Source organism: Vanessa cardui, chromosome 12 (assembly GCF_905220365.1).
Source record: "Vanessa cardui chromosome 12, ilVanCard2.1, whole genome shotgun sequence".
Taxonomy (NCBI): domain Eukaryota; kingdom Metazoa; phylum Arthropoda; class Insecta; order Lepidoptera; family Nymphalidae; genus Vanessa; species Vanessa cardui.
The window spans coordinates 569,750-597,459 of record NC_061134.1 but is presented as its reverse complement, the minus strand read 5'-3'; the positions used below and the strand labels follow the sequence as shown (position 1 = coordinate 597,459).

Sequence of the window (27,710 nt, the reverse complement as noted above, 5' to 3'; positions counted from 1 at the left end):
CTGAGGCGGGCCGCGCGGCTCGCGCGCGCCAGTCCGCGGCTCACCGGCGACGCGGGCGCGCGACATGGACGACGCATGATGTCTTTCCGCAGACTGCTCAGCGCGGCGCGCGCCGCTCGCGACGCGCTCACTCGCGCCGCCCCCATGGCTGACGGACTGCTCAAGTCCCTGGTATCCGTCATAGTTATATGTTGCATCGCCGTGTCCTCGCCGCAGAGCGCGTCCGCCAAGCCCTTCGCCTTCAGCTTCCCCGCGAGCTGGTCCCTGGCCGGGCTCGTGGGCAGCGTCGGCGCCCGGTCGGAGGACGCGGACAGGCGCGAGCCGGCCGGCGTGAAGCCCTACACCGGGCGGAGGGTCGGGAACGACACTCTCCGCATGATATACTACCACGACCAGACGGTCGCAGTGGTGGAGCTCGGCGCGGAGAAGTTGCTGTTGAACTGCGAGCTCATCGAGACATAGTGAGTGATACCATTTATTTATTTCATTTTAGGACGCTTCGATTCCGTTCACGTTGAATTAGTACAAACCAAGTAGAGAAGATTTCGCAAGGCACGGAACTCTTAAACTCGCTGAATTATCGGTATAATTGATAAGCGACTAACCATAATTGTCAGTTTCAGTTGAAACTTGAAAACGACCGCTTACACAAATGTCACGCTCGAGAAATTAAAGAGTAATCTTTTATGTCATATTCAAAAATATTTCTTTGGAATAGTTTGAAAGGTCCTTGCCCTGCGGTAGGTCTCGCCGAAAAACATTTCATAAATTGAAGATCTGTTACACTCCATCAACTTTGCGAGAGTGGACCTTATTTTCTTAGCTGTAAGATATAATTCGAGATAAAAGTTATAATAATCAAAGTTTGCGCATTTGGCATTCGCGAATATATAGCGGATGTTCGAATTAAGATCGACTTGAAATGACTACATAGAAATGATTAAGGTGGTCTGTAGCAGCTCTTAAAGAGTGCAAATATTGGCGGCAAAAATAATAAAAAAAATATTGCCGTAAAGAAAAAACAATCGATGTAATTACGTCTGTTAAAAAAACCTTATGTCACTATTGATTTCATGACAAATTTAAACTTAGGTAATAATATTTAAACTTTAATTTAGAATGAATGCAGGTATGTTACATTATTAACATGAATAAACTTTTTTTATTAAGAATAAAAAAGTGTTAGTTGAGGTCAGCCACAAAAATACAAATTATAAAAGTTTAATTATAATCTTCATCTTTTAATCACCGCCTGAGATCACGTTTTTAAAGAGACTTTCATGTCAATTGATCATATTCATTTTTAATAGCTTACAATTACTTCCAGATAAGATCATAAACAACTTTTAATGACAATGACTCCGTGACTGGCCATGAACATGCGATATTTAGTGGGTATTCTATTTATAATTTCTAAACTGAAACAAAAGTTCACAGATAATAAAAATTGTGACCAATTGATCCCGCCAAAATTTTATTTTTATTTTAAACAAATCTAATGAGAGATGTATATAAGGTATATATATAAGGTAGTAGTGAAAGATTGATCATACCATGGAAGTGTATTAAAGCTCTTTAGGAAGTAACATTCGGTCCTAACTTATAATATAAGAAATTTAAAAAAAAAGTTTTTAATACGTGCTTACTATAAATCGAAAAATATAAAAATGTAATCCAGCGTATTACTACCACCCTTAATACTAAATTATTCTGCGACAAATAGATAACTTAGTGTACTGAAATTAAAAAAAAAAAAATAAAAAAAACCGTAAGTGTAAAATAAATAAAAGATGTAGTCTGCAATAGCGCAGTAGCTTGCGTTTGAATAATTTAAAGCGCATCGCTGCTATGAGCAGCTTGGATGGCTTATCGACTGTTTTGTGGCTAAAATTTTAATCACAGACACTATTTTTCTAACTTTGCGCTACAATTTGTAGTAAAAATATTGCAACTGGTATGAAATATGTTGGATATTGATTTTCTTTCTTTATATTACTTACTACCTGTGTCCCGCGGTTTAGTCTGCACTATTGTATTGTACATATATGCCTTTTCAATCCCCCTATCTATTTGGTGGTACCACTCATTCATCAGCTATTCTATCGCTACACAGCCATACTAAGTATTATCGTGTTCCAGTTTCAATGGTGAGTGGTACATTTCGTTTATATATAGCTCGAAAATAAATTTTAATATCCGCCTTGTAGTTTTTGGCATTACGCAGTTGAAACTTATTAGATTATTGTTTAATTAATTGACTTTGTATCCGATAAGATATTCCATTCGAAATATACAGAAACCCATCGATTTTTACGCCAATTACTAATTCACATAAAAACGGCCATAAAAAAATTCAATCATGGATTTTAACTTCTTTGATAATAAATTTTCATAAATACTGTAACAACAGTAATAATGTACTCAAACCAAAACCTTAAAAAACCTTAATATTTGTAACGTAAAAATTTAGAAACTTCTGTTCAAACTTTCTATACAATTTAACCATATGAGATGAAAATTACAAAAAAGATGTAACATCTGTTATTTGCTCATAAGCGGAAGCGTAAATTCCCCATATATATAACTTTAAAAATTACGAATTTCGATACAAACTTTCATCCCCTATTTATTCCCCTGACGAAATAAGTTTCCCAAAAAAAGCACCTGCTCTTACTTTCGTTACACCCTGAATGTCATATCTATACGGCAGTGTGTTATGGGGCAGTTAGTTATACATCTATCACTACATTTTAATGCAATATGTACAGTATATCCAATAATGTAATACTCAATTAAAGGTTTCTTTTGTATATAATCGAACAGACAAACTATTCAGCTTTATAATATTAGTTATTCGTAATTATTATTCTAGGAGCAATGTCACCACGCTAGTCAGACAGTGAGGTCTATTGATGGCCCAAGGACGAATTAATTCCGCGTCAAACTCGTACGAATAACGTACATTGAAAACCGATAGCATTTACAATATACACTAATGGCTGAGAGATTATATGGTTCGTTTGGTAGGGCTTTGAGTAGATCTGTTCTGGTGGGTACCAAAAACACACCTGTTTTTCTATAACCAAGCTGCAACTCTTAGTATTGTTGTGTTTCGGTTTGAAGGTTGAGTGAGTTAGAACTCCAGGCAAGGCACGTAATAGCTTGGTTTCCAAGGTTGGTGCTGCATTGGTGATGCAAGGAATACCTACGGGTATAGGTACTTATCGGGTGGCCCAAATTGCTCGTTCGCAAATCTCAGCTACTACTCCGATTCTCACATCGTTTATATCCTTTAATAAAAATACATTTTCCAAGTTTAGGTAATTTGTTAATATAAATAGGTTTTTCTTTCAAGTAGTTTTCAGTGGCAGCTTAGAGTTGGAAATTGGATATTGCTGTACTAATATTTCTTTGATCCTATTCTGTATAATATTAGCACTTTAAGAAGTATATATCAAATCTTTTTAAAAGTTAGATACTTGTCTATAGTCTGAATGCAAACTTAATCTCAATGTATTTGATTATGTATAATCTGTTTTATTTGATTGATTAATTATATTTAAGTATGCCTTGAAGCTAGGTCATACATTAATGACTACTATGAATAAAGTAATCAGTACTTAAAAAGTTAATATTGATAAATGCACTAAGAATAATTACGTGGTGATTATAGCCTAAACTGGAGATTTTAGTCAATTGGCCGCTCTTTATATTATTGAGCTATTATTACTTATTATCAGGCAATTATGTAGGCATAATTTACTAAACAGTCTATGCAAAGCTCTGTATAATTGAAATCGGTAAAGCAGTTATTAAAAATGATTTCTTAGCGATCATTTGTTACAGTTGTATCTTCTTACATAATTTTATTAACAAAATTAACAATTATCTTGTATCTCCATCAAATTGTCATGTAATATAGTCTAGAAGTTTAATTTTATAGAGGGTAGTACAAAACCAGGGCCGGATTTATTCTCGTAGATCTGGATGTCCTGGTCAAAGTAGTGGAGGACTCTACAATTTCTATCAGTCGGGTTTTTTGATACTTGTTGTACACATGTATTATATTAAAATTAACTAAACATTTTGGAATTATATCTCTACCTTATCTTACACTCAACTTTTCCTAAGACCGCACCTGTAAAAACCATTCTAAAAAAAATAATTTACCACACGATGCGATCGATGACAATTCATTCTATCAACAATTTCCAGGTTTTCTAAAGTTTTCTTATGCGATATAAATCACCGCATTATCGTTAATGCAGCGTATTCGCAGGCTTAAACATTATATTATTAACGTGAACGTCAGATCTCTATGATCTAACTCCACGCTCTGTTTATGCGCACGCGACGCTATTGTGCATTCACTTTTGTTTCATTAAAGTTATAATGAAAAGTCGCGTGCGCAATGATCTTGACATTGTCTACAAATAATACGAGTTTGTTTGTTTTCGTTCGATACATCTATAAACAATTACTGTTCTTATTGTTTTGTGTGTCATTGTTTTAGATTTTAATGATGCATGTTTATTTATTATTTCGATGTAAATAAATGATTATATTCAAAGTCATTGTTCAATCGCTTCGAGATAATTATTTGTTCTGTCTGTTCTTACGCATAAGCAAGCTGTTCACAAACATACATATTATTATATATGTTTTTTTCTTTTAAGTGTTGCATTTCATTTCATTTTTGAATAATGATGAAAAGTTTTACCATTAACAGTATTAAGGTTTGTTTTAAAAATATTAAAGATTACTTTTTTATTACTAATTAGATTAGGATTAAGTCTGAAGAACATTTTTATTCTTTTAATTTTAAATAAGAAACCCTCAATTCCCTTTCTTATACTTCCATGTTTTCATTCGCTTAGAGAATCTTTAAAGTCAATTATGGGTCCGTAATCCGTGTGTTCTCACTTGAGTCATCCAATTGTTTATTCGCGTTGATTCTATTCAGCGAGCCAATTGCTAAATTGGCAATTACTCTTTTATTTCCAAAATAATTTGCCGTCTGCCCACTGTTTTATTCTTTATTACAAACATTGACAAACCGAAAATACGTCACAAGTATTAACAATCAAACAAATAAACATATTTATAGTCTAACCTATTGTATATTACAGCTTCATATTATAAGAATAACATCAAAATCATTAAGAGCAATCTATTATAACGAGATAAAAATCAGGCACAGGTCTGTACGTGCTGTACGAGGCAGGGAAGAGTATTATCTAATCACCTTTGTCGGGATTTGAGCCCCTGACCACGGGAACGGGAGGGATGAACAATTCTTAATAAGATATACAAACAGCGTTTTAATTTATTTCTTAAATAATTATTTAATATTATAGGGATTATATAGAAGTCTATAAATTATCATTATCGTCATTATACAGTATTAAACAAGTCGCTTCCTGCTGTCTGTAGTTTGCTTAAGTATATCTTTAACATTACGCAACGGATGTTGATGGGGTTTTTATAAAAAATAGTTTTTTTTTTAAGTGATTCGAGATAAGTGAATTTGTAAATAATAGGTACATGGACAATATAGAAAAGAAACACTAATCATTTTAGAAGTTTCTAATGTGATGTCGTAAATAAACTAATTCTGTAGTATATTTAGTATCAGTATTGCACCCGTGCGAAGCCGGGGAGGGCTGGCTAGTATTCTTTATGGTATAAAGTGTGTATTTCCACGAATAAATAATAAATTAATTGTGTTTAATGGATAATCTTTGTAACTAATTACCGGAAGAGAGTAACTACTGACTTGTCGGTTCTACTGGGAAGAATCTGCTTTCTGGTGGTAGATTTAAATTTAATATGTTCCTGTAAAATATTCGCATGAGCATTTGAAGATATACATTAATTTGATTTAGTTGTAAATCTTATCTAATCTTGCATTTGTATACATCAAAATCAAAATTATGAAGTTCATTTGTTTTTACAAGTATTTTCATTATTAGGACGTATTTAAATGAAAACTAATATCGGTCCGCTGTAATGCAGAGTCTATTAAGAAAAACCAGAAAGATACTCAGTATTTAAATAAAACTAATTATAACGGATGAATCGCGTATATTAATTATAAATTATAAAGTGCTCGAAACGTCGGGATGTTTTAAAAATAATTAATATACGCGATTCATCCGTTATAATTAGTTTTATTTAAATGTGTAATAATCGCGAAAATTTAAGACAACATTAGATACTCAGTAGTTTCACGTTTCAAAGTTTGTCAATCAAATAAATCTTGCTGAAAATCAATAATGACCGCGCGGATATGCCATTCGCACTGATCTAAAGAGAATTAAAATAACGGAAGATCAATTGCACATTGAGTAGTGTCGGGATCCGGAGTTATTAGCACACAATGCCCACAATGGCCACTCGTATGACCGTTGCCAAGTCAATTGTCAGACCGCCACCTCGCGCCCGCCGCCCGCTCGCGAGCAGCGTAGATCAGCTTACATTCTTGATAAAGAAAGTCTCATACCTTTGTTCGTTTAATACAACTCCTGTTTCACTTTTAGGGCTGCTATCTTTGTTTTTCAAAAGTTAACTTATCTATATATATTAATATCATAAATGTGAGTGTCGTTCTATCTGTTCTATCGCTCTTTCACGACCAAACCGCTGAATCGATATTGACGAAATTTGGTATGAAGCTTTTTAACTTCAAGAATGGTCATACTCGTACGCTACTTTTTTGCCTAACACATGACAACCAACATCCTAAAACTACTAGTAATCATGTAATTTGTTTTTGTTCGAATTGAGATGGATTGTTAAAACGAATTATTAAGCACTTGAAAATTTAGTTCTTGTCCGGTTTAGAACGTAATATTTTTGGTTAAGGTTCTCTTGTTCTATCTGAGCCGTACTTCGAAACCATCTCATCAGAAAAATGTTTCATTTCTAATATTTGTTTTATATTAAATTTAAAATGTCATCTGTAATTATGATACGACTGGTTTTGCTTAATGTTGATTTCATTAGCTGACTTCATAATTGTATCGAGACCTCAATTTTCGGTTGTAGAGAATCCACCAGAGATAGATTTCATATCCGGTTCTAACTCGGAACACTTTTAATCTAAGCTACTTGAATTCTAGAAATTTAGACTTGATAAAAATTAAGTTCATGATTTAAATGAAATTTCCATTGACATACCTACTGAAAACCGATAACAACATGTATAAGCAACACATACACACTCGTATAGCACGAAGGCAACGACAAACGATAACTTTATGACAATAAAAATAATAATTTACGAGTTTCCATTGAGCAGACGAAACCGTTTTTAAACAAAAATCATTCGTTTTATTTAATTAATCAAATTGTTACGTCAAATGACATCTTTGATAAACTCAACCTGTTTAAATAAGTAGGACAAATCTTACAAGTGAATTTTAAGCCAGTGCTACTTAACCGATTTAGCTAGTTTTTTAAGCTTTAGCACATATTTTTGGTTATACTAATACTTCGACTTGTATACACTAAATATTAATATATCTTTAAAAAGCAAAAATGAGAATGCAAGTAAACGAAAAATTGTACCCGACAACATAAAAAGGTACACATACTGACGAATACAAGATCTTTATAATGTTAAGTAAATAAAAAAAGAAAGTAGGGATATTATTTACACCCACATCTGTGTCATATTTTAGCAGTGAAATTAATTTTCCTTCACGAGTGTCTTCAACAATGAAGCCCGGGTTGGAATTGTTTGCAACATTTTGCAGTCCTCGTAACGTAACGTTGTTGCGAGCGGAAAGTTTTTAAGTCTCGTATGATGATGATAAATCACTCTTGCCAACTAACCGCCAGGAGGCCGCGGCATGCCGAAGAAGACGCTCGCTAACGTCAGGCTTTATTTATTGTTGACTGAACTGTATTGTTGACTTGTTGATTTGTTGTATTGTTGACTGACTATACTAAAACCACGCTCTACAGAATTTTATTTAATTGCGTATTAAATTACTGTTTCGTTCATTCATTTCGAGAGTAAAAGTAAATTTAGGAATGGATACTGAGGAAATTAAAAGCGATATTATTTTAATGAAATAATTAAAACTATTTAAATTTGAGCATTTACAAAAGCTTACCTAGAAAATAAATAGTTCTTATTAAACATTTTAGCCGGTACGCACTTTTAAGTACGACTTAAATGAGACATATTATTTAAGAAAAACGTTTTCCACCCTTATTGGTAATTTATAATAATTCAACGACAGCACTTACTTGCTTTCCGAGGCACATGCCAACACTGCCAAGTGTTAATAGAGTTTATTGACAGAAAGACCCAATATTTAAATTTGCCTGCATGAGTTTGGAACCAATACCTCAGAATCAGCGTCGTAAGTCAGCAGCTAGATTAAAAATCCAAAAAGTGAACTAGAAATGAAAAAATAATGTCTCATATGTAATATAAATTGACTCAATTATCAGAGTCGTTAATCCTGAGCATGTTCATTGCACTTGAGGTGCTTCATGCAGTATTTTATCGTCTACAAAATATTGCTAAACGACAATATCGTATACCGGCAAAGACAGACAGTGCAGATCTTGCGGATTTGGAAGTAAATTTCAAGGACTAAACAAATGTGTAGTCATCCTATACGCGACTCCGTATTCAATCGTTCTCATAGAGCATTGGTAATCTGTTCGAAGGCTTTCTACTTTTAATATTATATGTTGAAAAAGAGTTACTGTGTTTCTTCTCGGTAGAATCTACATTCCGAGATGGTGGTAAATTCTCTTAATTAAGTAAAATGACGATTCAAAAGTGATATAATAGAAGATAAAGCCTACTTAAATAAAGTATATTTTGATAAGATTTTATTTGGACTTCCATTAAGGAGAGGGCTTGGAACATATTCCACCACGCTGTTCCAATGCGGGTTGGTGGAATGCACATGTGGCTGAATTTCTATGAAATTAAACACATGCAGGTTTCCTCACGATGTTTTCCTTCACCACCGAGCACGAGATGAATTATAACTCAAATTAAGCACATATATAAAATGGTGCTTGCCTGGGTTTGAACCCGCAATCATCGGTTAAGATGCACGCGTTCTAACCACTGGGCCATCTCAGCTCTCAACGAACAGTAATGCCTCCAAAATAAAAAAAAATCATAGATGAACGCAATTTAGTTGCAATTTTATTTTATACGTATAAATAAATAAGTAATTTTATTTGGTCGTGATAATACTTGGTGCACTGGTTGTAGTATGTCTTCCCTGACACGGCCATTGAAAGTATAGGGTTGTACATATTGATGTAAAATAAGCAAAGCTGTTTACTTTTAAGTAACTTTACTACAGTGCATAGAACAGTAGCTGTCATGGGCTGTCCACGAAATGAGAAATAACGAAAATGATGATTATGGAAATAATCGATAGGCGTAAGAAAAACCAGTAATAAATATGGATTTGAATAAACCATAGTATTTCCTTAAGAGTATATCTTTATATTACCACAGTAATATATAAAATGTGAAAGAAATTTGTCTATCTGGCTGTTGTTCTTTCTCGGCCTAATTGCTAAACCGAATTTAATAAAATTTAGTATAGAGCAAGCTTTAACTCCACGGAAGGACATGAGCTACAGTGTATGCCAAGCACCTACCAGTAATCCCTAAAATGACTAGTTACATGTACAAGTACTTGTTGGGCAATTATGATCGCTGTTACTATTACCGTTTGCCGTCACGGCGTACGAGTCTGTTACCATCCAGCCGCAAACATAGTAGGTTCATTTAAAAAACCGTTAAAATACTATAAATTTAACTTGTGTTTTTTTTAAATATAAAATTGCTTAAAATATGTAAACAGCATCATTACATACTATAAACAAAGTCATCTGGTCCTATGTATGCTTAGATGAATAAAATTACGCAACGGATTTTGTTGCGATTTTTTAATAAAGAAACACTTATAATTTTAGAAGTTTCTAATGTGATGTCGTAAACAAAACTTTTCAGTATGAGCATTGTATCGGGTCACTAGGACCCCGCTTCGCACGGATACATGAAAATGCTCTCGAATACAATCAAGTATTCGAGTAAGTCTTGTTGTATCTTAATCGAATAGATATTATTAAGGCATACACTATAGGGCATCCTTATCCTAGACGATATTCTAGAAGTGTCACCGAGGTAGCGGCGGGGAGGGGGACGCGCGTCACTGATTCAATCATTGAACAATTGCCGCATCGGAATCTGCGCTCGCGTTATGCAATATGGAGCCGTTTTGCAAATATGTCCGCTAAATAATATTTAAAATATTCTTTACCTTTATAAAGATATATAATCAATAACCGCAGACTGTAAATTTCCCACTGCTGGGCTAAAGTCTCCTCTCCATTTGAGGAGAAGGTTTGGAACATATTCTACTACGCTGTTCCAATGCGGGTTGGTGGAATACACATGGAGTAGAATTTCTACGAAATTAGACACGTGCAGGTTTCCTCAGGATGTTTTCCTTCACCGGCGAGCACGAGATGTATTATAAACACAAATTAAGTACATGAATATTCAGTGGTGCTTGTCTGGGTGTGAACTTAAAATCATCGGTTAAGATGCATACGTTCTAACCACTGGACCGTCTCGTTTTTAATATGTAAAGATTTAAAGCATATTAAAATTCCTTTATTAATTATCGAAGCATAGGTTGTCAAATTAAAACTATCGCCGGCTCGGAAAAGAAACGACGAAAGAAAGTCATTCAAAGTTATTAAATCCATATTTACATTTATAACATCCGGCCTCGTCAGGCCATCAGTCCATAAAACCTTTCACGTAATATTTTACTACATAGAAATCGGATAATTAAATTATTTGTCGTATACCCTGGCAAATTTAAATATCGAGTAACGATATAATGAATTAAACATACGGAAAGATTAGGCACTATTTTTTTGAGTTATGTAGTACTTTTTTTAGCATAATATACGCAGGCGGTTAGGTAAATGGGCCTTATCGTAAGAGGTTATTATTGATGGTGTTTCTCTTCTCAATTTTTTTCCTCACTTTCACAATTCTACAATATTTTGCAACGATTACGTTCTAGTCGAACACGATATCAGCAACACCGAGATACATATGTTGAAAGACTTATGTCATAACACCTAAAAATAAATGTTTTTATAATCAGGCCTCTAATACACCATTTCCGACATATTGAAACATTTTTAATACTTAATATAGGTAAACGTCTTGACCGCTCCTAAATTAATTACAATTATTAAGACAAAACTATAGAAAACTAATAAGTACAGTTATATATTTGAGACAAAATGTAACTTTTAGAATTATATCAGTAATCCATACGAATATTATAAATACGAAAGTAACTCTGTCTGTCTGTATTTCTCGCTTTCACGCCCAAATTTTAATGAAATTTGGTACACAAATAGTCTAGAGCTTGAGAAAGGACATACTTTGTTAATTTATAAATATATTCATATTTTCTACGCGAGCAACACCGCTGGTGACAGCTAGATTTAGCATAAGCCGAAATTGTGACGCAACCTCAGTGCTTAAAATTAATTTGCCCATTTGCCAGTCCGGCTATTATAAATTTAAAAAATAAATACGCGACTCCATTTTGCATAAGGTCATCCTTAAATTGGTCTCATTTATCTACTAAGATGGGACACGTGAGGTTGTTCGAGTGACGATTGCAGCTTTCGGCTCGACGTGCGATCGAGCGGATTGCGCCTTCGGATTAAACTAATGTTTTACTTGATTCGCATTAATAATTATATATTGCTATTAATGATAATTAAGAAAAATACTTTTAGATGCCGTGTCACACAGTACAAAGGTACTAAATGTGTTGGAAGTCATTAAGTGTAGAGCGTTTGATATAACAATATATTTTTAATTTACTAACATAATATAACTATGGATATATTTTTATTATGACTGAAAATTACTTGTTCATATATTATTTTTTAAAATTTTGATTTAAAGAAGTAATCAATAAGTCGAATGCAATTTATTAGACCTTTAAGTTATCCACTTATCAAAATTTACAGTACCTTTGTTTCTAAACATTTTGCGGGTCAAGAATTAGAAAGTTTGATTTTAAATATCATGAATAATAATTTACAATTAAAAATAAGATAATAAAATTGGATTACCTTTTACGTAACGTATTAACAGTTATTTTATTATCTGTTCGATTCGACCGTTAATATTTAAGATCCTTGGCATTTTGCCGGCGAAGTGAAATAACTAGTATAGCAATGTTAAAACGAAAACCCTTCAATACGTAATTTATTTTTAATTTAATAGTATAGGCCATTTTGTATACCATTTTGTATGCCTACCGAGATGGCACAGAACACGTGAATATAATGAGATTATAACGATGATTACTGGCTTAAACCCTGATAAGCACGTGCATGTAAAACGTGTGGTCATCTCGTCCTTCGTCTGGGTAGTCAAAATCAAAATTAAAATATACTTTATTCAAGTAGATTTTATAAGCAGTTTCATTTAACAACTATTTTAATTGAAGCGACCGGTTCGGAAAGTAGATTCTACCGAGAAGAATCGGTAAGAACGTCAGTAGTTACTCATACGCTTCTAAAACTATACCTAATGCCTATTTATATAGCTTTAAGGCTTAAATTATTGATTACAATTAAAATATAATCGTGAATCATTAACAAACTAGTCGGTTTTACAGTAACTAGTTCAATCATAGTTAATTAAATTCTGAGTAAAAACGCAAACAGTTCATAAAATGTCAAGGGCTCTGCATTATAAGCCAGTATTATCGTTTATTGATTTATGTTGCTTCCATTATGTACTAGTACTTGGTATTATATATGTACTTATATATAATAGTACCTATAGGTACCTGCAGGTACTACTTGTTGGCTGGATTGTATGTTGCTTAATCATATTCTTCTTGCCCTTGTTACGTCAAAATATATTTTATCCGACTAGCCTCTCTTACATTACATAAGAATAAGTTAAAGTTAAAAGCAACCACTGACTCGATCAATTACATTGAAAAGTACCGATAAGTCAGTAGTTAAATGAAATAAACTTATTATTTAATTATCAGCAATCCTGAAAAACAACTTGTTAATGCTTAGTTGCAGAATTTCAATTAAGATAGGCAAATAGACATGCAGGTATTCTGTGTTTTCCTTCACCACCGAGCACAAGATGAATTATAAACACAAATTAAGCACATGAATATTCAGAGGTGCATGCCTGGGTTTCGATCCGCAATCATCGGTTAAGATGCAGTCGTTCTAACCACTGGGCCAGCTCATATATTCCACCAATCCGCATTGAAGCAGCGTGATGGAATATGTTCCAAACTGTCTCCTCAACGGGAGAGGAGGTATTAGCCCAGCAGTGGGAAATTTACAGGCTGTTGTTGTAATGCTTAGTTATTATTATTATTTATTAAAAGCGAATAAGCCAATAAAGAATGGGTTTTGAGGTAACGGAAACACTAAGTTAAAAAATACTGCATGTTTTTCTGTTGCTTCGATAAAAATAACCAATATCGTTGTAAATAAGCAATATAACGGCGACTGCACAGTTTACGCAACCGTAAGGTCGTCACGATTATATATTTTTATGAAAAATATAAAATCTCACGAACTGCACCGCACCAATGCCGCACTGTTTTGTTTTCTTTGATTCTACTAGAATTGTTGTTCTACACAGTGAGTTAGCTCGCCGGTAACATCACATACACGAAGCCTTATAACCGAAAATTTATTAATTTTGATGAGGATTAAAACAGAATTTTTAGATACGTATGGTGTTTTTTCAATAAGTTGCAGCAATCGTACTGTATTTTAGTTTTGGATTAATTTACCTCTCAATAACTGAATCTCAACTAAGAATCGGCAAAATGAAAGCCACCAGCAATATAATCATAATCACAAAATACAACTAGTACTATACTTAATAAACATAATGACTGTTAATTAATTTAATTGTAAATTAACCTCAGCCTCATTGCAAGCAAATATAATAATTTCATGTACATTTTTTACTAAATATTCGTGTTTCTATAAGAATCATAAAAAAATATACACAGTTCATGCACTGAATAAAATATGCCTAATTCATACTCCTATAATAACTAAGTCATATTCGCTATAAAATGAGCTTTATTACATTTATAGTATTTTATGATGTCATAAATATATGGTATGAGAATATATTGAACCCTAACACTGACACAGCGGCTAGTAGCAGCGACCATATCAGCTATTATTAAAAAAAATTACCCTTTCTCCAAGTAGGCTGAGGCAATAATGAATCACCATGTATAAATTTATTAAATGGAATAGAGAGCAGTCAGCAGCAGAAGGAATGTAGGTGCCGAGAGCAACCGACAATAAGAGTCATCTATATATTTTTAAATGCCTTTTAAATTTATTACGAAACAAACATACAATATGAGCATTAATGAGAAAAGAACTTGTCCAGAATTTAAAAATGAACTTATTACTTTTAATTATATTATAAACAGAAATAGTTTCCGTCAAAATCTTACGGTGTCATAAATGTCTAAAAGACTACAATAGCTTAATTAGGAAGTAAAAAGAATCCATATCCATCTAGGTTCCAACTAGAGACTTCTTTTCATCAGACTATGTCACCTCATACGAATCAATCATATTTTTTATCATTTCATTTCCGTGCTACGATCAAAGCGGAATTGTGAGTTGTACGTAAGGATCTGAGTCATAACTTTGACCCTCACTCTTCCTAGGAAAATTGCAGAGGTCAGACAATCACTGCTTTGTAACAATAATGACTGTCACAGGTAACTCGGTTAATCGTATGCTCTGGATAACGCCGCGGTTTCGTTTACATTTGTCGGCTAGAACGTAAAAGTCAAGATTTTGGACATTTAAAAAAAGTTTATATAAATTTTTGGTGTGTAATTATTATATTTTGCTCTAAACCACACAATTATATTTAAATATTTTTTCAAATATTTTATATTCGTTTAAGATGTTTATCGTCCCGCTTATATCTTTTGGTTATCTATGTGTCAACTGTTATCTGTAGATTCTCATACCATCATCATTATCTTTCTATTCTATATACCGTAAATTATATTTTTTTGTCATGGTGGTTGTTCTAAATTAGTAATTAATACAGGGTCAAAGTCCTGGTGGGTTGTTGCTATTCACAATCCACCCTGCTTCCTGGAATTCGGATCGCAGTAACAACCTGACACCAAGTAAAAGAATGACCAAAACTAGTTAATGTGTTGAAGGCTGTATCAAAAAATGCAAATGAAACCTATATTGATTTGAATGGTAAAAATTTAGGCACAGTCGATTAGAACCTCTACCCCTAAAATCCTATAGCCCTTGAATCTGATGTCATAAATGTGTTTGTTCAATTTTGCATAAGTTCAGGAATTTTTAAAAAATTTAATGTTGTTTTAGCAGAAAAAAAATAGTTTTATAATTGTATGATGTAGCAAAGTTGAAATTTTATTTATAACCTAAGCATTTTGTGATTTCTTATTAGACAATATTATGCTTCGTGTTACAATGATTATTATAATTACGAGTTTCTTTTTAAAAAATATTTAACGGCTTGGATCATCGTAAGAGATCTTTAGACATATCTGCAAAGTAAAAGTAAAAATCTTACGCAAAGGTACAACATCGAGGAGGTATTTCGGTACGAGGGCATATAAATGTTTATCTGTTTACATATTTATAAATTATTTGTCTTTAAATGTGCACTTATACATCGCCCAAAGTATTTACTATAAAGCAGTCGATGAATATAAAAAAAATATAATAAAATTAAAATGTTTTCAAATTTAATTTAAAATTTAACGAGACAATTTCCTATATCATAAATCATTGTTTACATATTATGGGAATTGTTTTTCCTTTTCCTCTTTTAAACAGTATTAAAGATAATTTGACTTGCAAAAGCCGTACTCAACGGTAGCCGGTGTTGCAAAACTATGAATCGAGCTCAAGGATGATGGCTTGACGTGGACCCAAAGTGTTGCATTATACATGATGGGACGTTGACCTCTATTGTTTTGCTGCCATCCTGATGAGCTCAACGTAACCAAAAATCTGAAATAATGTTACTCAACTTTAATTTTTGTGACTGACTGCTGCCAATATTTTAGGAATTACTAATATAACAATCTCCTGTACCTAACTAGAACGGTAAAACAAGTGTTCATAGTATGATAATAAGTCAGAGGTCAGGATATAACCTGCGACTTTCAAATCACTGAGCGGACAAACAGAAAGTGTGTGGAATAATCAGTTAACTGATTTCTCTACACTAATGTTGCAGAAGGGCAAACTCGGATTTGTGATTCAATGAAGTTACGAGGATAAGGTCAGGGATACTTGGACACTCAACAAGTGACATAATATAATTTTGTAACGCGTGTTATGTCAGAATAAGTTATGATTCAACGGGTAGCATTCTTGCCGCTGATCTTCGCAATAATAATTTACATAACACTAACACAAATAACACTTAATTTATTTATAAATACGCGAGTGAATTAAATAAATATTGTATAACAATGAATACAACTATTGCAATTTACGTTAAATTATAGAAACAGAAGTTGTATCCCAAAGTGGAAGGGGGTATTTTATATGGTGGAGGCTCTGTGCAAGCCCGTCTGGGTTGCTACCACTCTGATCAATGATTCTACTAGCAAAGAGTAATGATTTCTGTTGCTGTGATGTGATGTGTTATAGTTTTCATGGTTAACGACCTATAAGCGGGTATTATGATCCTTTCTCTCATAACAAAGTGAACCGATAGGAAAGTCTGTTTTTTTAATAGATAGAAATCAGAAAGGACAATGAGTTGAGGCGCGATGGCAACGATTAACGGGCTGCCATTACGAATTAAACGACAAAATAAATCAAATGCTTGAACTTGAGTCCTCCGGGTCTGGTCCTGTAATAGCCTTTAGTACAACGGGGTTAGTACAGTGCAAAACAAATATCACGACACAATAATTTATATACGAGGAAATATATAATTGTATATAACATTGTGGTCCGTTGACAATGGCTGTCCAAACATGGAAACTGTAATCAACTGGTCGATAAAGAGTCGATTGTCAGCCCGCACTCGTGTGACACGGTATTACTCGGCGCGTGTAATTATTACTTCGAATAACTTCGGCCATTGATTAATGCCTTCTATACTCAAGGATAATTTGAAAAGTAAACGAATTTATCGAAGTCTACGGTGGATATGCTTGGAAATACTGGGTCAATGCAGGTCATTTATTTAATTTAAAAAGTATACGTATCATTCGTTCGTTATAGTTAATAAGTTTTTTTTTTTTTATTTTTTTATTTATTGGTTCATAAAACTGGTTACAATCTTTAGATGTTAAACTTAGTATAAACATGGCCTTAATATAAACATGAACATAGATTGAAACTTTCTTGATATGAACACAGCATGCGTATATATATAAGTATCATGTGGTGTACAATCAAAATTTTAAATAACTAAAGTTAAACTAGTCATTTATATAAAAAAAATATAACTAAAAATAATAATACATATAATAATATAATAATACAACTGCAGTAATAAAATAAGTTTTAACGTATATTATTTCTAATGTTTGTATTTATTTCTGATCGGCTGCGACAGTTTGTATCAATGACAAATGGAAGGGCCGCGACACCTAAGTGGCACTTGGCACTTTCTAGCTGCGTTGTCTTCCGCGATGTGCGCATGCGCTTGTTTCACCCATGTCTACATTGTTAGGTGAAATCAAGAGCTGACTAATAAATTATTTATTTCCCTTCGTTAAGGTTAACTTTCTTTTAAAAACTTTTCTTCCAAAATTAAAGTGTACAGAACGTAAACTGTACTAAGTAGAAACTGCGTCAAAAACGTTTCACATAATTGATACATATTTGTCTAATGTCTAAAAAGCATTGCCTTCCAAAAATATATGGTCATTGTAATATAAATTTAATAATGAGTCTACTTTATAATACAAAAAAATATCCCCAAAAGTAAAAATAAAATAGTTCTTAATAACTTTAATCCTCAGATAAGTTGCTAGTTTTTTCTTCATACTTCTAACTGTACTAGATTTATCAACGTCTAATACAACTTTAAAATCAATCCAATGTAGTACATTTCGAGATTCACCAAAAACACACACTTTTATAAAAAAGTATATTTTCAGTGCAATAATGTACCGTTATTTTAGTTAGGATATGATTGTATAGATGACGAACGCGTCACGCTACTATGTGTGCTATGTGGCTGGTAGTTGTAACCTAGTGAACCACATTTCAACGTTCGGTCTCGAATTAACGTAATTTACACCAACAGAGTCGAGTTTCATGTCTCATAGCTTGTTCCTTTATTACTTTTTAAATGCTGGACTCGAACATGGGAAATTACTAGCATTTCAGAATGAAAAAATAATTCAATAATCAATTTCAATATCAGTTATGAAGACTATAATATTGAAATACATATTTAAAGTCGCTTTTTAAAGCTTGTCTCAGGATAACGAAGTCCGTTATCAATAGAGGGGGTATTATCAATAATTACAGTTATTTAAAACGGGATGTTTATCATGTTTTTATTTTTATTTGAGGGAGTTCGATATTATCTACGAAGGTCTTGTTCACGAGAATATAGAGCTCCATCAAATAAAAATAAAAAAACATGGTAAACTGTAATAATAAAAATAACCATGTCAATTTAAAATCTAATAATCGATAATGTTGTAAACATGTGAAAAATCAGAGATAATTTAATAGTTTTATAGACCAACTACATTAAGCACGGCTGGTAATAATACAAGCTGAAATCAAAGCCGGTCAAAGTTTGGACAAATCTAAATTTCATTGAGTAAAAAGAGGTCAAAATTATAGTGCCTCATTTGTTTTATTTACGTAGTGGGAGAGAAAAATATTGAATAGCTGTCTCTACTGGAAATAGGTATTCCATTTCGTTTCGGAAGCGACACTTCCTCGCGTGTGACTGCGCCTGAACTCGACCGTGACTGCATGGCTTCCGAGTTAAAATACCGACGGCGATATCATTTGTTCTATTTATTAAAATTCGTGAAAATTTGTGACAATTATTCCTGGACGAGAAAGTAACTCCGACAAAGTCCCATTAAAGACTTATGAACAACTGTTTTTAATTTGAGGTAAAATTTATTTGTTTGTGTCTCTGAAACTAATGACAAAATTGTTTACTGACGGCAAAAATTTTACCCGAATGAATATAATATTTGGTAAAAAATAATATTTAAGTTATATCAGATTGCTTGGTAGACAACTTAGTCTGATATGGAGTTTGGGGCAAACCAATATAAGCAGGTACCACCCACTCCTTATATACCGCCAAGCTAAAACTTCCTGTCGTTGAGTTTTTTTTTATGGAATAGCTTGGTGGACGAGCATATGGGCCACCTGATGGTAAGTGATCACCATCATCCATAGACAATGACGCTGTAAGAAATATTAACTATTCCTTACATCGTCAATGCGCCACCAACCTCGGGAACTAAGATGCCCCTTGTGTCTGTAGTCACACTGGCTCACTCACCTTTCAAACCAGAACACAACAGTGCTACGTAATGTTTTTTAGCGGTAGAATATCTGATAAGTAGGCGATATCTACCTTGCTTGCACAAAACCCTACCACCAAGTTTTCCTTTAATTCAAATGTACGTCGGTAATTTATAAAATTGAATTTCTCTTATTGCTAAACCGTTTAATAGACAAAAAAACTAATGCAAAAGGTTCCATCTAATCGTCTATGCCCTTGGAAAAAGCATTTAATACGTACTGTATATGCCAAACCGTGTTTCCAAATTGGATCATTCTTCGTGACTTTTAATATGTATATACAACCTCCTTAGCCTAGTGGCTTAAGGCCAGATTCAGAGGACTCAGATTTGATTTACAAGATCATTCAAGAAGTAGAAGCTTGGCTGTAATACAGTTCCGAGTTCCAGAACATAAAGCCGTTATACTGCGCCCAATCTCTCATCTGACGTGACTGAGACTCTAGATTATACCGCTCTACAGCTACTCCATTGGTTATTGAGGTCGAAATTCAATCAGAAGGACATTTTATATTTGTTAATAAATATCAGTTAATGATAAATTGTGCAAACCTGTCTGGGTAGGTACCACCACTTTCTGTATTCTATTGATGTGTTTTGGTTTGAAGGGTGAGTAAGCTAGTGTAGCTACAGGCACGAATAATATAACATCTGAGGTTGGTCCATTGGTCATATTATAACTGGTTAATATTTCTTACAGTACCAATGTCTATCGGTGGTAGTGACCACATACTACAGATGGCCCCTTTGCAAGTCCGTTTACTAAAATTATAAGAAAATGGTACAAAAACAATTAACTTTACGCCTTAATATTAAAAATTGATGTAACATCCTACAACAATTAAATGGCGTCAGATCCCTACGTGTAGGTATTTTAAAACCAGATTATATATGAATAAGCACGTTCTTTTTTCAAAATTAGCTAATGGCTTACGTATTTGATGCTTAGGCATATTAATTTATTACCTACCCATGTATTTTGAAGATCTCTGAACCAGTTTTGGGTATCAGGATGTAGAGAAAGCGACTTGTCGAGGTCAAGTTATGTAAACTGGTACTGATATTGACGATCGCCGAATATTAATTATCTCTTGTTATGTTACTAATATTGTTATTTTAATTATATCATATATATATTGTAATACTTTTTCTTAACATTCAATAACTATGTATTTCTTGTACATACTTATGGAGGTAACTAAATACAGATAAAAATGAAATAAAATTATTATTCTGATAATTAAATTGATTTGAATTTTAGGAAAGTAATAATCAAAGGATGACAGATGTCAAAACACTTCAAATAAGCTGAAAATCTAATAATTTTATAAAACTTAAGTATTTTTTAGTAATTTAGTTTAACAGGTCAACAAAGTTTTTAAATAATTCCTATATCATAAAATTATAACCTCAAAATATACATTATAATATAGTTAAGTAAAGTAACAGCCTGTACATTTCCCACTGCTGGGATAAGGCCTCATCTGCCGTTAAGCAGAGGGTTTGGAACATATTCCACCACGCTGTTCCAATGCGGGTTGGTGGAATGCACATGTGGCAGAATTTCGATGAAATTAGACAAATGCAGGTTTCCTCCCAATGTTTTCCTCACGACCGCCGAGCACGAGATGAATTATAAATACAAATTGAGCACATATATATATAGTGGTGCTTGCCTGGGTTTGAACCCGCAGTCATCACGCGTTCTAACCACTGGGCCAGCTCACTCAGTTATAATATAGTTTAATTCAAATTATTTTATGATATGTACATATAAAAAAAGCGATGCCACTTTTTGTTGAGCGTGTTTATTAATCGACAAATAATTACGAGTATGTCCAATATTTACAAATAATATTCAAAACATTTGTCAATGCGTCTACATACATGGAGGACATTGTAATACATTTACGGTCGTCATTCATAAGCCGCTCTTGAAATATTTATTGATTTATTGCACAGAACTAATCAAAGGTCACGCGTGTGTACATTAAATATTGATAAAGTTCAGCAGCAGCCCTTCGGTTTCCCACATTCGAGCGAGGGTTGAAAATTTACCCCATTGACCATATTATTTAAGTTTGATATCAAGACATCTTGTATCATTTAACATTTAAAAACCATTGACCCGGATTTTACAAATATTAGTCTCTCTATATTGTATCTACTGTAAGAGTCGAGATGGTCCAGTGGTTAGAACGCGTGCATCTTAACCGATGATTGCGGGTTCAAACCCAGGCAAGCACCGCTGTTTCATGTGCTTAATTTGTCTTTATAATTCATCTCGGGCTCGGCGGTCGTGAGGAAAACATTGTGAGGAAACCTGCATGTGACAAATTTCATAGCAATTCTGCCACATGTGTATTCCACCAACCCGCATTGGAACAGCGTTGTGGAATATGTTCCAAACCTTCTCCTCAAAGGGAGAGGAGGCCTTTAGCCCAGCATTGGGAATTTACAGGCTGTTGTTGTTGTTGTTGTATCTACTAAGGGTTTCTTATGCGTTTCCAGATTGACACGTTTTTCATCTGATTAAAATTACCTATTTTGAATTTTAGCGTAATACGTTAACATATGTATTATAGAATTACCACCAAGAGTGTGGACATTGATTACTCCTATCAAACAGGATTTATGCTGATTATTTTATGTACGAAATTGTATTTGTCATGTGTTTTTTTCTTTTTAGTAAATAAATTTCATCCAGTTCCACACAGAACGACACATATTATATAAATAGTAAATACAATGTATTTTGCTGAAAATGATGATAGAATTACTTTGATAAGGTAATATATCAACAATTATTGTCATTAAACTGTTTTTAATAGTTGTCAAACATCAAAACTGAAAATTTAAGTGTAGGTCACAATTTTAAACTATAGTTACAGGTCCGAGTCTAAATATAGCCTACAACTGACCTATTTTATATATTTTTTTGTCTACGTCGAGGCTTCAAGTGTGTCTTTTAAGCGTAGTCCAAAAATAACTTCTCATTAACCGGGAAATAGGTTTTATCCGACTACGGCGATGTCAAAAGAAAGTTGGTAGTCATTTGTATTACCTACATATTACATCATACACATATATATTGTGTGTGATGATGTAATATGCATGGGTCTTAAGTTACATCTTAATGTGAAGAAGAAACATGAATAAAAAAATATTAATTAACAAATGAATTGTTTGTAAAATAGATAAAACTTAGTTTGGTGTTTTCAATTACTCTAATCTTAAGGCTATTTTATTTACAGTAAATTCATTTAAGAATTTATGTTTTTTCAGCATTGATATATTGTATAAATTTAATATTATATCATTTCAGTACTAGGATATGGTAACTGGGACAGTAAGTTCATGTCCCAATAAGTAATGTCACGGTTTGAGCATAAAGATCTTATGCAAGAGTTCAGAGACGTGAAATTAAAAAATCTATCAATCAAAGACTTCTAAGAGATCAAAATTGTACAGACATGGTTGTAATGCTTTATGCAAGTCTGGATAGATACGACGCGATCATCAGATATTCGCCAACCAGCAGTACTCAGTGTTGTTGGATTCTGCTTCCAAGGATTAGTGAGCCAGTGTAATTACAGACACAAGGGATATAATATCTGTAGTGTAGAGTAGAAGTGTAGAGAATGATTAATAATTCTACATCTCTCTTGTCTATGAGCGATGGCGATCTCACTTGCCCTCAGATAGACCATTTGCTGGCCCGCCTATAACATGAACATGTGCGAAATTATAACTGGCCTATTAATGAAAATTGTACTGTGTTTTTCAGTGATGAGGACGACACGAGCCGACTACTTCGGCAGCTGAGCCGCATCAACCGACCGCTGGGCATCACCTTCCTGCAAATGACCAAGCTCATGGGACAATGCCAGCAGGTACTAAACAGCATTAACTGCATCATCACTAACTTGCATTATTCTTATTTACGTAACCGAACTAATTTATAGGAGAACCATAATTGCCTATAGTTGAAAGTGCAATTATTATCAAAATGGATAGAATTGTATTCGTTAATGAGTTATTGTTATTGTTGTTATATTGAAATTCTCATGTTAATTAATAATAACATTTCATTGACAACCCTACATAATGCATTTTAAAATAAAATAATATGGGAATTTTTAAAATTTATTTTTTATATTACCTCGGTATCATCTAGGTAAACTCGTTCATATTAGACTACTCATTACATCTGAACCGGCAGTGGATTGATTAATTTGAAAATCAATAAATAAGTGTAATGCTTCTATATTGAATAATTTTTTTTAGGTATGACTCTGACATTGCATATCATTTATAACAATGGTCAAGAGTAAACGTTACTAAAAAACAAGGACTTGAAATCTACAGTCACACATTAAACGTCTAAGTAATACTTATACTGTGGTTTGCTGTTGAACCGTCAGGTTCTTCCAGATTCTGTTGTTGGGTACAATTAGAAGCATGTTATAAACAGAAATTACGTGATACGAAATTTGTGATAATTTACCGGAACTCTAAATGAGCTGTGTTTCTCGTACTTGATTATAAAGGTATTTTTTTAAGGAAAGAAGGTGTTAACAAAACGTTACAAACTTTATAAACAAAGGCTATCGTGGGTACATCACTTTTAAATAACTGACAGTTGACAGAAACGGGCGTTATTGTACGATTTTCAATGACTATAGTTTATAAACATTGGAGAAAAACATCGACCGTGTTAGGTGGATAATATTAGTACTGCGGGCACTGGATAATTGCATCGTAGGTGAAATAGGTAGATTATAAGGTTGCAGGCCCTGAAATCCTAATTCAAATTCCAACTTGACTAACTACATGGGAAATATGTCGCGGGCTCTAAGATATCACATCGGCGGAAATGTTTGTCATGCACTAGAAGGCCGACTTCTGAAGAAAGTCTTTGCTAAGCGTTACTTTGCTAAAACATTTTTGGCCTCTGCCGTTACATGGTCTGACTATAATATACACAACAATAAATCGCCCGTCGTCCAGCGAGCTGACTACAACAAAGCGTGCGCTGGCGAATACGCCCTTGACCCGATTTCTTTTCAAGTTACTAAAGCGCTGTGCTAAGCGAAACTGAGATGAAATCTCGACCACACGCGACTGACCTCTTCCCACTTCACGAAATACTAGCTTATGGATACAAGCCGGATACAAGTACAATACACTAGTTGCGAGCTGCGGCTTTATCCGTTATAAATTGGTATTATACGTAGAAATGTATGTAAGCCTTATGTTATGTTATGCTATAACTTTTTACTGACACAACCACAATTGAACCTATTTAGACGAAACAACTTAACGGTACCCGGGAAAACGCCAATATTTGATTTTTAAAATTAACTCAATTATTTTTTACCAGTTTTAAAATTACCTCGAATTAATATATAATAAATAAAAGCAATGACAATTTAATTATATCTGCAATCACAGAGAGATAGTTCAGTTTGATTTATTTATATAGATTAGGTACACATATAGTTTTTCCTCGTACCAAATGATACTGATTTATTCACCGTATTGGAAAATATTGTCTCGTTGCTTTGTGTTGCAAACTTCTGAAGTAATATCTACTTTAATAACCAAAAAATACGTCTAATATTATTTAATACTTATTACTTCTGTCATGTCATCCACGGGTTGTAGTAAATATATTTTTCTGTGTTTTTTATAATAATTAAAAAAAAACACCGCAGTATTACACGACTTTAGTCAACTTCCATGCCAATTTTCAGTTGAACCCGACCTGCCTTTCGTATGTTATTGAGTACATACATATGTACGTTTCAAAGATATGAACTTGTGAAATTGAAGTTTTAAAAAATGCTTAGAAATATTACATTAGAAAAACAAGCTCGAGCTTCTTCTTCGACCCGTCTCTTTGTTAATACGTCGAAAGTGTTGTTTTTGTTCCGAGCGGTCAATTTGAGCTTGTAAAAATTGATGTACCTATTGTATGTTTAGTGACGTTTACTGAAAGTCAATCATTTTACTGACTCATGTTATTTTCTACGGGCTTACGTACACATCCGTCATTCATTTCCATGGTTCTCTTATCGAATATTACGATCTTAATCTTTATCGACGCAACGTAACATTAGATACATTTACGTGGAATATGATTATACGTGTAAATTTGCTTTCAAATCAAATACATGAATAATAAATATCTAGTTAAAATGTTTATAAATAAATTTATACTATATATAAGTTATAATAATGAACTTATAACTTATAGGTGTCCTTCCCGAATTTGAAGTCGTAAGGGGAGGACGACAAATAAGTTTACTTACCAATAAATAATTTTAACAATTGGCCCTCCGCAAAGGTTGTCGAAAGGTTGAATGAAATTCGTCGATTCGCGACGAAGCCGCCTGTTGCACCTCATAAAATTTTGTACATTCCGTCATTTATTGTTTCTGTGTAAATATATTGTTAATTGGAGGCTAATAAAAATATAGATATACAGATTCGTTGTCTTGTGAGATCTGCTACTCTATGCTGTGTAACACATTTCCCAGGTGGAGGGTGTGGAAGCTAGCGACGAGGGTCGGCGCGAGGGTTGGCGGGAGCGCAGCGCGGGCGCCGCGCACGACCGCCTGCGCGCGGGCGGCGCGCACGCCGGCCTGCTGGGGGGCAGCCCCCTGTCGCTGCTGCAGGGGATCATCCCAGGTGAACTATACATACATACATTACAAAAACTTCCGAATGAGAAGTTAAAGTCTAGCTGAGGTTTGATCGTTACACATTATTAGCTATGGATGCCTACCATAGAGTTTGTGAGTATTGTTTCCATAATATTTATTACTTTATGTTAAATAGTTTTATTGTACTATTCAAGTTACGGTCAATTTAAATTATTAAAAAATTAAAAAGGGAATAGCTCGTTTCCGATTAATACCCATAGGCAGTGTATCTAAAGGTACAAGGGACATAAACTTCCCAAGATTTTGACACAACGACAAACTATACACATATAATGAAAACTTAGTTCGAGGGCTATATTTCGGACACGTCGTAATTCTCAAAGAATGTTTTATGTTCTAAATAAACTTTTGTTGTTTCAAAAGTAAAATTCATTTCATTTTTTATTTCAAAGAAAATCTCCGTAATATTTCTAATAGCACCTTAATTCCATTTAAGTTTTTTCGTTAATAACAGCTCGGTGATTGCAAACAATTAGATTGATTGATTGAATTAGATTGAATAGCCAATGATGCAGCTCGTTGTTGCATTGTTTTCGTCTGTTGTTGCTACACACGAGCTGACGTCTGTTGTTGCTACAACGGCGTCCCACGCACGTGTTCCCGCAGGCACGAAGTGGTGCGGCACGGGCGACATCGCGGCCGACTACCACGACCTGGGCGCGGACCGCGCGCTGGACCGCTGCTGCCGCACGCACGACCTGTGCCCCAGCAAGGTGCGCGCCTTCTCCCGCCGCTACAACCTCACCAACAACTCCCTCTACAGCAAGTCGCACTGCACCTGCGACGACATGCTGTTCGACTGCCTCAAGGCCACGAACACATCGGCGGCCCACCTCATGGGCCACATCTATTTCAATATAGTTCAAGTTCCCTGCCTGGAGGACCTGGCCACCGGAAGACATTTCAGGGAGGCGCGGCTAGGCTTCTAGTGCCATCTAGCGACGGATAGTTAAAATAGTGAATCGGCGCCATCTGTTAGTCATGTTAGTCTGCACGGATCTATTCGCTGTATATTATTGCATTTACTTGAGTTTGTGTATCTGTATGTCATGAAATAAGTGTAAATAATGTAATGTTTATTAACGTAATTAATGATTAAAATACACGTTAAACCTGTGATATGTCTGTGCCTTGAATTATTCTTTAATGTAAATTTAGAAGATGGCGCGCGATGTTCACCTATGATTAGACAAAGATTATTTTGTAATAGTAAGTTAATTATTTATTTGTCATAATTAAGATAATGATGATTCTAATGTTATATTGTTTTCAACAGTTATCGTTCGTATTGTAACTGAGCTACGATCAATTAATACATCGCTACTAATTCAAATATAAGTTTTACGAA

The 27,710-nt window shown here is 34.0% G+C and overlaps 1 protein-coding gene across 1 annotated transcript; it reads left to right on the top strand.

The window, feature by feature from the left end:
- Positions 1-7: 7 nt before the first annotated feature.
- LOC124534457 lies at positions 8-27,710 on the top strand. The gene is made up of 4 exons (XM_047110348.1): positions 8-461; positions 23,422-23,527; positions 26,177-26,327; positions 26,969-27,710. The coding sequence occupies exons 1-4, from the start codon at positions 76-78 to the stop codon at positions 27,289-27,291; spliced, it is 966 nt and encodes a 321-aa protein (XP_046966304.1). The 5' UTR covers positions 8-75; the 3' UTR covers positions 27,292-27,710.